The sequence below is a fragment of the Mandrillus leucophaeus genome, unplaced genomic scaffold (genome assembly GCF_000951045.1).
Source record: "Mandrillus leucophaeus isolate KB7577 unplaced genomic scaffold, Mleu.le_1.0 Scaffold130, whole genome shotgun sequence".
NCBI classification, from domain to species: Eukaryota; Metazoa; Chordata; class Mammalia; order Primates; family Cercopithecidae; genus Mandrillus; species Mandrillus leucophaeus.
Window position 1 is genome coordinate 2,420,854 of NW_012101255.1, and position 13,182 is coordinate 2,434,035.

Below are 13,182 nucleotides of genomic sequence, written 5' to 3' on the forward strand. Positions count from 1 at the left end.
TCTATCATCCCTTGTAGTTTCCCTAAACCCCTCCCACATCTTTGTAAATTGTCCCTTTATTAAACTCTCCTTTTCAGATTATATTTTAGTGAGCCAAAGATTCCTGTTGGGATCCTGAGAGACAAACAGAGAAATGAGACAGATGAGGGGTGGGGAAGTGGGAAAGAGGTAACAAAAAGAAACTTGAAGGGGATAGTGCAGAAGTGTTGCTTCACCAGAGGCACCACATTCCAGAGTCGATCTCTCAGCATTACAAGTTCATTGATTTGTTTTTTCTAGGGCTCTGAAAATGGGTCTCTTCCTAGTAAGGTCACAAGAGACTGAAGAATGATGATGATGATGATTATTATTATTATTATTTTAGGGACAGGGTCACACTATGTTGCCCAAACTTCAAATTATCCTCCTGCCTCAGCCTCCTAGGTTACTGGGATACCAGGCAAGAGCCATCGCACCTTACTGAAGAATTAATCAGAATACCAGTTTACTTATTTAAAGCAAAAACTAGAACTTCCAAAGGGAGTATTATTAGAGTGTCTTCTGAATCATCACAAAAATAAAAACTTATGTGTGGCATGAAATTAGTGGTAGGTAGACATTACCTTACACATATTATGCCCTCAGCAGAATCCCAGAATGCACCAAGTTGCCTCGTGGAGATTATTTAATCTAATAATTTTTCAAATAAGTAGGGGATAACTCACCCCAAGAATTTCAGACGTGTGAAGGCTTTAAAAATATTTCTACACCCCTGAAAGATATTAAACTAATCCCTTAGGAGTTATTTCCTCCCTTGGCTGCTTTCCTCAACCCACTGAAAATCACCGTCTGATGAGAACTGCTCCTGGTGACAGTGTTCCTGGTCTGTACCTGTATAGGCAGAGAAAAGGTCCAGAAGCACAAAACATGTCCAACCTATTCATCTGAAGAAGGAAAAAAATGAAAAACAAGGAGGAAAGTTAACTTGATGTGGTCACGGTAAGTTAATGCTAGGAACTACTTCCATTGAACCCAGGTATCTTGATGATGCTGCTTCTTTCAAAACATATTGAATGTTTATAATAGAGCAAGTTTTGGAGGAAGCATTTCTTAACTTATAAATCTTTTGCAAGCAATGCTCCCTGTATGTAATAGTATATGTAACAGCTTTGTCAAACAAAATAATAAATTGATTTGAATATCCTGTTTTTCTATTATAAGAAAGAGGTTAATTCATATTGAAAGAGGTTATTTATTTGCATGAGAAAATAACTAGAGAGTTATATGCTGAGTGGTGACATTTAAAGATATTCTAATTATTTTATTTAGATATAAATCACATTTAGTAAAATTCTCCTTTTTTAGGTATACAATTCAAGAACTTTTCACAAGCATTTTCAGGTACATAATCCTGCCACAATCATCACTGAACAAAATTCTCTCATGCCCCTTGGTAGTCAATACCCTTCCCCAACTTTCAGCCCTTGACAACCTTTGATCTAATTTTTGCCCTTGATCTAAGCTTTGCCTTTTTCAGATGTCATATAAATGAAATCACTTATGACCTTTTGAGTCTGGCTTATTCCACTTGGCAAAAACCATAGAAGATTTATTCATTTTGGTGCATGTGTTACTTTGTTCCTTTTTTCTCCTGAATAGTGTGCCATTGTATAGATGTACCACTGTTTATTTATCCATTCACCAGCTGATGAACATTTGGGTTGTTTCCATTTTGGGGTAATTATGAATAAAACCACTATAAACATTTCTGTACAAATATTTGTGTGGGCATTTGCTTTCATCTCTCTTTGGTAAATATCTGGAGTAGGATTACTAGGTCATATTTAAGTATGTGTTTAAAATTTTTTTTTTTTTTTTTGAAACAGAGTTTTGCTTGTCGCCCAGGCTGGAGTGCAGTGGCGCGATCTCGGCTCACTACAAGCTCCGCCTCCCAGGTTCACGCCATTCTCCTGCTTCAGCCTCTGGAGTAACTGGGACTACAGGCGCCCGCCACCGTGCCCGGCTAATTTTTTGTATTTTTAGTAGAGACGGGGTTTCACCGTGTTAGCCAGGATGGTCTCGATCTCCTGACCTCGTGATCCACCCGCCTCGGCCTCCCAAAGTGCTGGGATTACAGGTCTGAGTCACCGCGCCCGGCCTTGTTTAACTTTTAAAGAAACTGTTAAACTGTATCCCAAAGTGGCTGTGCCATCTGGCATTCACACCAATATTCTAAAGGGTTCCAGTTGCCTTGCGTCCTCGCCAGAATTTGGTGTTGTCAGTTGTTTGTTTTCTAAATTTTAGTCATTTTAGTAAGTAGGCTGTGGTATCCCATTGCAGTTCTAACTAATGATATGGAGCATCCTTTCATGGGCTTCTTTGCTACCCGTGTCTCTTCTTCGAAGAAGTATCTTTCAAATATTTTGCCCATTTTAAATTGGGGTATTCATTTTCTTATTGTTAAATTTAGAGATTTCTTTATATAATCTGTATGCAAGTCCTTTATCATGTATATACTTTTCACATACTTTAGCCCAGTCTGTGGCTCTTTTTTTCATTATTTAGTGTTTTTCAAAGAACAGAAAATTTTAATTTATCAACTTGTTTTTAATTTTATGGTTCACACTCTTTTTATCTCAAAAATCTGTACCAGAAGAAACAAAGACCTTAGTCTACGTTTTCTTCTAGAAGTTTTATATTTTAGGCTTTACTCTTAGTTCTGTAATACGTATCTAATAAATTTTGCATATGGTATGGTTTTCCTTTTAAAATCTTTGTTAAAATAATCTTTTTCATGATGATAAAATATTTCTTGTATAGTTAATATGACAATGTCATCAACTAGCTTAGCTTTCATTCCAGTAGAAGTGAAGGCACAGAGTGAAGGTTAGTTCTCCATAAGGACCTCAGGTTTGTTGAATTTACATCTATTCTCAGTAGTGCCCATGGTTCGGTGCCCAGTCTTTATACATCATTTAAAGACACAATGTCATGTGTGATCTGGCTTGCTGGTGATTTTCAGTCATGACAAGTCAAAGAGTTTTGGCTCTCAACTATGGTAATTGCATAGACAGTTCCCACTCCAGCTTAGGGTTCCCAGAGCTTATCATCTCCTTACCCAGCTATAGCTGCTGATCTTGGAAAGAAACTTTATAGGTAAGGCCTTCATAATCCCCTCTGGGATTTCTTTGACTACAATCTGCCTTTATATAATTATTTTCAAATAAGGACTGTGCACATAAAATACACAGAGAGAAGTAAAAATTAATAATGATCTTTTGTTCCTTTCAATCTGAATTTCCTAGAAAAGGACTCAAACTAGAAATTTTGTCTTGCTTTATTAGTGCTTAATAAAACTGTCTTGGTCATCAGGTTTAAAATATTTAGTTTTAATACTTCACTGCCCTAGTGACTGGCCTATATTTTACCAAAGGAACAGTATTATTTTTCTAAGGTATACAGATATATACTACATTAAGGATTTTCATCTCCTCAAAGATGGGCAAAGTATTTATTCTTGATAATTAAACTAAAGGAGGAGAAAGTGTGCACATCTAGAACAGTTTTGGTAGAAGATATTTGAAATATTAATTCACACGTGTTCTCCCTTCTCTACGTGTCTGATTCCTTTATATCTCCCCTGGGGGTTGGAGGCAGAAAGAGTCAGATCTAAGCAGGACACGCATTGCTGCCTGCCAATTTGCTAAAGGTCATTGTAGTCTGGGAAAATAAAAAGGAGGAAGGCACCCAGTAGTCAGAAGGGAGTGTATTGGGAAGCTAAGCTGGAGTTGGAGTTTAAGTCAAGTCCCAGATGATTTTACCCGGTTGTGCTGCTGCTATCCAGTCCTTCTTGAAGCCAGTTAGTGAGGCCTGCCACCAGACAGCAGCCTTGACTAACAGCAACCCAGTTTGTCTGTGTTCCAGGACCCAGTACAGCCCTCCCTACTCCTTCTGCTTCTCTCCATGAAGTCAATCCCAGGAAGTTCAGCAGCCTGGAACTCTTATGGTTCCTCCACGATAAGAGGGTGGGGCCCTGAACATCTGTAGTGACAGCATGAAAGGGCAATACTCATCCCTGATGAAGGAAGGACCAGACAAGGCCAGCTTGATTGAAAACTTCCACTAAGCTAGGGTAGTGTTGGCCACAGAGACCTTGTGACTGTGGACGATTGATAACAATACATATATATATATACTTCACATAGTGTCTGAGTAGCTACCACCTGTTCCTTCACTAGGTAGCCATCACAGTCAGTTTCACCTAGTGCCCTGGACCAAGAGCCAGATGGTGGGGAGAGCTGAAAATCAGTGCCTCCCAGGAGCTTTCTTTAGAATGCACACAAATAAGAAAATGACAAAACAAGTAAAAGACAAAGAACTTTGAAAACAGAGAACGACACTTGACTGCCGGGAAGGAGAATGGTGACAGCTGGAGAAAAATTGAACAATAAATTTGGGCATTATAGGGCCATTCAAGGCTTTATTGGCGGGAAAAAAAATTGCTTCCTTCTCAATTTTTGCACACTGGCTTCCAATGATTTGAATTGCGTCTCTCAATATTACTTTTAAATTTCCAGGAGACACAATCTGGTTGATTTAGATGTCTATTCTTAATCAAAGTAGGCTAGAGAGGGTGGGTCACATTGTTCAAATGTGGCTGCCACAGAGTTTATATCTGTGGTGTGTGCCTGTGGTCCCAGCTACTTGGGAGGCTGAGGCAGGAGAATCACTTAAGCCCAGGAGTTCAAGACTAGCCTGAAAATATAGTGAGACCCTGTCTTTAAAAAAAAAAAAAAAAGTTGGTAATCACCAAATCAAACTACCCCAAAATGTACTACTTTAGCACATCTATCCTAAGTTATATCAACGAAGAAAATTATTATCTGTTTCCCTGTGCTAGGAATATGGTTTGCCTATTATCGTTAAAGGATGTGTCTCAAACTATGCCTTCTTTCTTCACCACTTTAGGTTAAGTAACTTTTTCCTCCTTTCTGTAATAGCTCAGACATTCTGCTGGGTGAAGGTTAAGTATCAACATAGCCTTAATGTGAGATACAACAAGAAACCCAGACAAATCCGAAGGTGTCACAGGAGATCTTATTTAATAGACAGCATGAGCAGCAACTTTCCTCCACTCCCTGGTTCCTCTCTGTGGCTTTTGTGTCAGAAGCACAACTCTTCCACTTATTCTAAATGTCTCCACAACTATCATCAGCCCCAAAAATCCCTGTACTGAATTCTCCCTCTCAGTCCAAATCCACTGCGGGTTCATCTGTATTCCAAGAGAACTTTGTTTTCTTTTTCTTCCTTTCCTTCAATCCTTTTAATCCTCTAGTTCAAGCAATTAGCTCTACAAATATTAGCTGCAATCAAGGTCTAGCACATGTGGTAATTTTCTCTCTAATAAATCAATCAATTCTTTCCATGGAGTGTTTTTTTCCCTTACAGTCATTAGAAAATTACAATGCTACTTGAGGATCACCAGCAACTTGAATTAGTCAAGGCACGTCAATCAAATTTGCCAGATTTTGCTTTAAAGATGAGAAAAATGGGGTAGATTTACAAAGGCCTCTTGTCTTAGAATAGGAAGCTTGATAGACTCTTGTTGAATCTGTTAGAGAGGCCTTGGAGTATAATGATCCATTTGGAGGAAAATCAAAATCAGTACTACCAGTGACAAATCAGACAAAAACATAGAACCTCTCATTAAATAATCTAAAAATTAATAATTGGAATAATCAGCCATGCAGTGTCCGTGGGCAATGCAATATTCTGTAATAGCTAATAGGTTAGCACAGCAAAGAAAAAAAGAGACATAATCTAGCAAATGACCAAATTGTAGTTCTATGGCTTATTAAAATTTTTTTTCTTTAGTTAAATAGGAACTAAAGGAGCCAAACTGTGCTTCTCAGAGCTGTCTTTCACATTGGGGATAGGGCACTCTAGGGAGTAGGGAGCTGGGGAGCCCAGTGACAACTCCTTGACCACCCACCCTCCCAGTATAGCAACTTAATTTTTGTCTTATTTGTCATGAGTTGTGTTGAGGCAATGGTTTTTCTTCTTGAAAATGATTTGAGAATCACCTATGCAGCCCAGACCACTCTTTTCATAAATACGTAAAATTAATGCCAGAGAAGGAATTCTTAATTTAGCGATAGAGCTGGAAAGAGACCCTGGACAGGATCTTCCGATGCCATGCCATACTGTCTCTTATACTTGGGGAACAAATCAGGTGAGAATTTGCATGCTTTTGGAATGGGGCTTCTTTTTTTTTTCTTTTGTTTTCAAATGGTTATAAGGAAAAACTGATGCAGCCAAGTTAGTGTGAGAAGAGGCACAAATGCTACACTGGAAGTGAAAACAGAGTCTGCAATTGTGCTCCTTTCTCTACAGACTCTCTAGTCACTCTGAAGAATTATATCATTATCCAGCACCTGAAAGGGGTCAGAGGAGGGGGAGGCCTAGTTCCATTTTCTTATGTCACCAAGTGTATTCCTATTAAGATTGAGAGAAGTAAAGATTTCAGCAGGATACTTGGTGAAAACTTGCTGACATTAATGACTAAAATTCTCAGAGAGACTGCAAGGAAAATGGTGTCATCACTGTCATTCAAGACATTTAAGATGAAATTTCAAAAGAAGGCTGTCAGGCATAATGACTGCCAGGTTCCATTATATCATTCTCAGAGGGTGGATCACACACACTACTACGCAGCCTGTGGGTGGCTGATGCTGAAGTTTGAAAGGAAGCTGCATGGAGAAGAGGCGAGGGGGGGCTGCCTCACATGAACAGGATACAGCACCATTGATATTCACATGGTGATTTGGGGGTAATTCTATGAATCGGGGCCTGGCTTTCAGTTGTGGATATGCTGAAACCTAGTGCTGAAAAAATGTAGGAAAGTTTGAGCTGTAAATGATAATGCCCATTTATTAATTTGCTATGAGCATATTCCTCTCTAGCAACCCAGATGCTCATGTCTGTGTGCATTCCAGCACTGAGATGCCTGCAAAGCCTAGTTTGTAATCAGAAGGTAGCTATGTGAAAAGGAGATAAGGGCAGTGGCTTCCAACCTTGGCTGCACAATGCAATCACCTGGGGTGACTCGACGCTAAGGCCATACTCGAAAATCAAATAAATCTGAATCTCAGGGATGAGGACACAGACATCAGTACTTTTAAAATCTTCTCGAGTGATTCTAATGAGCAGCAAAACTCAGAACCACTGTGTCAGAGCAAAGAGTGAGGTTTTAGGCCTCAAAGGGTGAGCCTCACCCTTTCCACTCAGGGATCTTTTATGTTATAGACCAGTGGGTTTGGTTTTGTTTTGTTTTAAATCAGGAGTAGACATAGGTTTGCCAGTTTCTAAATTTGTCAAATAAAATCATTAAAAATTCAACTACCATCATCTCATTAAAGAAAGAAAAATTTAACAATAAAAATTAGGAAGGGCCTAATTTCAGGATATAACAGTAACTCAGTATGTTGTATTTATTTTTCCCATGCCTCTACAGACGAGTGAATATGTCACTACAGACTGATGCAAACTTAAGAACTGATGTGATCTAATTGCTCTCTACACCCATAATCAAGGCTTTCCTCCTTGGACAGCTTTAGATATACTTGACTGAGTTTGGGTTAATTAAACCACTGTCCTATGGTAACTATCCTTCTCTTGCCATATCCTGTAGTAGAGGTTATTAATAGTATTGATTAAGTTGTAGGTGATTTCTTCTCCCAGGCTTTGGAAATGTTCTGTCTCTTCCAATGACAGAATATGATGATTTAGTAAGCTCAACTCTGCTTAGACATCTTAAACTAAGTTTTCTAGGGTGACCGTGGCACATATATGCCCAAATAACCACTTATTGGGGGCACTGGCACCCACTTGTTTTGCTAGTGGGCCATGATAGCAATTATTGTAAATCCAGTGGAGAATTCATTAGAGGGCCAAATAAACTGCGATGAGTTGTTTATTCTGTGTTAAGTTATACAAAATAAAAAAGACTTACTAATATTGTAAACTTCATTTTAAGTGCCTCTTTGGTATTTCTATATGGCCAGTTCTTCTGTGGCCATGTTTTTATTGCCCCTCTTCTCCCCAAATGTATACGGCATTCTAGAATGCGTTCTATACTTCGTTGTCTGTCCTTAACGAGACTGGCTGTTGTCACTCCTAGGAGAGGCGAGCTGTGAGAGAAGTTTACTCCGAGTCTATACCTCAAAGTTCCCTTCAAAGTGTGCATAACGTAGAGACCCATTTATGCTGAAAATGGTGTGAAATAAGTCTTCATTTATTAATTTTCTCTAAGCTGTCATGCTTAAAGGTGGATCAAAAGAATAGAAGCTAGCATACACATGTGCTTTTGGCCAGCTGAAAAAGTTCTATTTACTGATGTCTGTGTTCTTCAAACACTCAAGATGTGTAACTAATAATGGGCTAGTCTGCGCCTGTTACTCCCAGACAAACCCAACCCAAACTGAAGTGTTTGCCATCTTTTCAAGGTCAGGGGCTTTGCTTAGAATAGAACATCAACCTCAGATGTAGAAGACCTGGATTTGAATCCCAGCTCCACTACTCTCTTCAGCAAGTTGCTTAAACTCTCTGAGCCTCAAGTTCCTTATACATAAGATAGGAATAATTTCTTTTTCTTCTTCTGTCTTCTTTCTTATTCTTCTTCCTTCTTCCCTCCTCCTGCTCCTCCTCCTCTTCTCCTCCTCTTTCTCCTCCTCTTTCCTCCTCTTCTTCATTGTATGGTAATTATGAGAATTATATGAGATAATTTAGGTAGAATACTTCGCAAGTTGCCGGACATAAGTTCTTACTAAACACTAACTTTGTAGGTCAGAGCTCAGGACAATAACATGGCATTAAATAAACATTCACTAGACACTTACACACACACACACACACAGAGAGAGAGAGAGAGAGAGTCTTGTGTCTGCAGAAGGAGGAATCTCATTGGAAATGTAAAGTTAAAAAGCTGTTACTGAATTCTGAACTTTAGTTTCCAGGTCTTGACCATTTAACTGGGCCTACCTGCTACTCAATCTTTGCTCATAACTGTTTCTAATCTCCCAAACAGATTGCCTTTGCTGAGACCTGTGCATTTTTATGATGAATCCATAGAGTCACCTATCTGACCACCATCCGTCCTTCCATCAATATGTCCTTATCTTTACAGATCCTGGTATTCCTTGGACCCAGAAACACATTCCCTTGCTATTATCCTAATGCAGCTAAGCTTGTTAAAGGAAAGCATTTAGAAATCCAGATATTTGCTCCTGCATTTTCGTATTTCTGTAAGCCAAGAAAAAATTGAATCAAATTCTCTATTGATACATCAGGTATAAACCATGGATCTGGGAGAAATTAAGTTGGAAGGACTAGAACCCATGGTTGGTCTAGAGTACTTAATATTCATGTAGAACCCAATTCTGTTTAGTATTTTTATGCTGCTGTAATTAAAAAATTTTGACATCGATTATCAATACATGTACATAGGCTCTCACTATCTCTGCTAAAGCTCCTTCCCCCACCACCAAAAACAGCGACAAATAAAAACAAAAATGAAAATATCGATAAATGAACTTCTCAAGTTGCTGAAAATTTACCATCAGATTCAAGCCTGTTTCTGAAAGTTTCAACTCACCCAATCAGACAAAAGGCTGAGGAAGGGAAGCATTTATCAAGTTACACGGGGGACTCCATCTGTTATCTTAGACCTTTGTTACCAAGTGACACAGAGGAGATACTTGAAGGCAGTTTGAAAGACTTTTATTTTATAGATCCTTCATCCAAAGATTTCCAATTAGGGAGAAGAAGCAGCAGAAAAGGAGAAAAGCCAAGTATGAGTGATGAAGATGCCTTCATCTACTGACATTTAACCTGGCGAGAACCATCAATGGTGAAGTTGCCTTTTCAGCTGGGATCTGTCCGTTCAGCTTCTGTAATAAATGCAGTCAAAGGGGCAGTCCCTTCCCATTGCTCACAAAGGTCTTGTTTTTGAACCTCGCCCTCACAGAGGCCGTTTCTCATCATGCCAAGTCAACAGAAGAAAATCATTTTTTGCATGGCTGGAGTGTTAAGCTTTGCATGTGCCCTCGGAGTTGTGACAGCCTTGGGGACACCGTTGTGGATCAAAGCCACTATCCTCTGCAAAACGGGAGCTCTGCTCGTCAATGCCTCAGGGCAGGAGCTGGACAAGTTTATGGGTGAAATGCAGTACGGGCTTTTCCACGGAGAGGGCGTGAGGCAGTGTGGGTTAGGAGCAAGGCCCTTTCGGTTCTCATGTAAGTAGCAATTGCATTTGAATTATTTAATACTTTAGGCAGACTCTTCCCAGTGTTGTGAGGAATTATATTTGACAGTTTTGCCCTGTTTATTGCAGGACTTTTTTAACTGGTGTGAACCATATGAAAAACCTATGACTCTGAGGAATTTCTTCTTCCTAGTTTTTATTATTTTATACTTGCTCTTTTTATTGTAACATAGAGTTAATTCATTGTTACATAATTAAGGTTTTTGGAAATATTAGCAATTAAGATTCGTAAGTATTAATATTTATGTAAGAAATTATGGAGTCTTTTTTAAAAAGTAAACTTGGGGAAATAGGAAAGCTATAAAGAATGATCTTTATGCCTTTTATTCTTTATAAAAAGAACCAAGGTTATGGGCTCCCTACTTAACCCTACCTGCTTTGCCACCTTTTTCATGATTTTGTTTCCTGCTCCCCACTCCCTCCCATTATTTCTGCTAAGACCTCTGCTGCTGCTAAATATTCAGTTTTCATTTTTAACCAATCTGGAATCATTTGGCTGTAGAAATTTAAAATGATCTGCTGTGCTAACTGGGAAAGAAATGGATGCCTATTTAGTATAGAAAATTTTAAACTGATTGACCTGCAAATCATGTAGAGAATATGCGATTTTCTTGTCTTGATTTTTGTGAAATGGAAGTGCTATCCACAGTATTTATAACCTGTTTATCTTAAGAAGAGAATTTTTAAAAATTACCATGTGAATAGGCAACTCATTAAATGAAAATTAATAAGAAGTCATTTGTTATATCTCTCACAACACACATTCAGAAGTTATTATTATTTCAGAAGGGCTGGTTTGGAACAATCTTATGAAGACACAGTCAGTAAATTACTGCATAAATCACTCTTCAGGAAAGGAGGTTACCAATTGAAGCATTTAAAATGAATTATTATTTTGCCCAGGTTTTTTTTTTCCTTCTAGTATAGGTAGAAGGCTAAATTAATTGAATTTATTATTAACATATGCAGTGCCTAATTAAATTTCAGTGCTGGTCTATTTATATTTCTGCGACATTCCTTATATCTTCTTAGCAGTCATTGGACACCAACCTTCAGCTCACATAGGTTACTAAGTGATATGAATTTTCATAGGGCTCCAGAAAATTTCCAAGAGTTAGTCATCAGCTTTTTAATCGATGAAGTGGATACCAGGTCTTTTCACTGAATGGCTTTTATTCATTAAGGTAATGGGGCTGTTAGAGTTGCCTAGTTTTCCTCGGGAAGGGGGAGGAAGAAAACAAAGCAGAATGTCATGTGATATGCAACTGTATTAAAAAACCGAAAAGGAAAAAAGATGAGAGCGATGATTTAACCATGAGTCACCGGCAGCCAAAGCGTGAGTAAAACTTCTCACAAATGAATTTAGACAAAAGCAAAAATACTGGTGAATTTTGTGGAGCCTTTACATTTTCTACAGTGAAATGGAGATAAACTTTACTCATACCATATGACATGTTTCAAAACAATAATAAGATGTTTTCTGAACACTTACTACATGCTAAGCACTTTATATGCTTTGTCTTATTTAATCCTTACACAGCCACATTCTTCTGGGGTTCAGCAAGTGATTTTTGTGGTTGTGTCCTATGCTGGTCCTGTCGAGGATGAAGTTGTTCTAACTGGATACCCCTCCCTTTGCTTTCTGTGAGGACTCACAGAACTGGTAGGGTTTAAACAGTACTCTCACTTATCTCACAGAATTGCATTAGTTCCCACATACCCCTAACATTCCCCCCAAGCCTAGTGAAGAAATTCTTCCATTTACTTGTTTGTTCTGCAGTGACAGCTTCATCTATATACAATAGACTATACATATTAAGTGTACTGTATATACTATACATATTAAAACCTCTTTCATTTTGGTGAGGCCCGGCAAAGAATACTTACAGTATAGCTTTTTTTTTTTTTTCCTAAGCATAAAAGTATCTTTTTCAATGCAGCATGAGAGAGAGTTGGGAAAATGAAAATAAACAGATCCAATGGACTCCCCAAAGAGCATAATATTCATTTAAATAAACACCCCTCTCAGTGTTAAAACTTCCTAATCAACATGCCTTTGGGACACGTTGCACCCTTGAAGTTTACACTCCCATTGCAATGCAGCTTCATGGTTCACATTTTTTCCATTCAAAATGTCATTACCCTGTCAATGATGTTTCATCAACGTTTGCTTGGATGAGAATCCTCTGATATTCTTCCTGATAGAAATGTATAAGCCCTGTTCATATAAATGAATAAAAGGTCTAGCCTTATTTTCTCAGTAGTGGCTTCCTTGGAGCAAAAATCAGGGACCTCCAGAGAGCTCAGGTGAATGACTCTTTTCTGTTTCTTCCAGAGCCCAACTTCTAATTAGCGTACAATTCATTTCCCAGAATGTCTTCTTTCTTATTTTGCCTTTAGAAAGTTGTTAAGCAAACATTTGAATTCACAGAATCGTACCAGTGTAGGAAGAATGGAAAAGGTAACTTATCAAGGTAAAAATCACTTCGTGGCCAGTTTTCTTGGCTCACTGCAACCTCCCCCTCCTGGGTTCAAGCGATTCTCCTGCCTCAGCCTCCCAAGTAGCTGAGACTACAGGCGTGCACCACCACGCCCACCTAAATTTTTGTATTTTTAGTAGAGACAGGGTTTCAGGTTGGTCTCATGGCCAGTTTTCTTTGTGTTGTCATGTTATCATCAATTAATAGGAATTTATATTTCAGTTCTGTTAGGTGGATAAACACTATTTTGCATACCAAAACTTTTCATTTATATCAGCATTGCCCAATAAAAATATACTACAAGCCACAAATGCAAGCCATATATGTACTTTGAAATGTCCTAGTAGCCACATTAGAAAACAAAAGTAAAAAGCAACAGATGAAATTAATTTTAATGATTTT

General features: G+C 38.4%; 1 protein-coding gene and 1 long non-coding RNA gene across 3 annotated transcripts in view; one reads left to right on the forward strand and one right to left on the reverse strand.

Moving 5' to 3' along the window:
• Positions 1-10,049, reverse strand: part of LOC105534089 — a 125,210-nt gene extending 115,161 nt beyond the window's left edge. Inside the window, exon 1 of the long non-coding RNA XR_001005208.1 lies at positions 9,632-10,049. This is a non-coding gene — a long non-coding RNA (uncharacterized LOC105534089). The remainder of the gene's footprint in view (positions 1-9,631) is intronic.
• Positions 9,977-13,182, forward strand: part of CLRN1 (clarin 1) — a 44,017-nt gene continuing 40,811 nt past the window's right edge. Inside the window, exon 1 of one of the 2 annotated variants that reach the window (XM_011972758.1) lies at positions 9,977-10,271. In XM_011972758.1, the coding sequence (XP_011828148.1) occupies positions 10,019-10,271 (253 nt within the window). In that variant the 5' untranslated portion in view covers positions 9,977-10,018. The remainder of the gene's footprint in view (positions 10,272-13,182) is intronic. The other variant, XM_011972757.1, reaches the window with a different exon arrangement.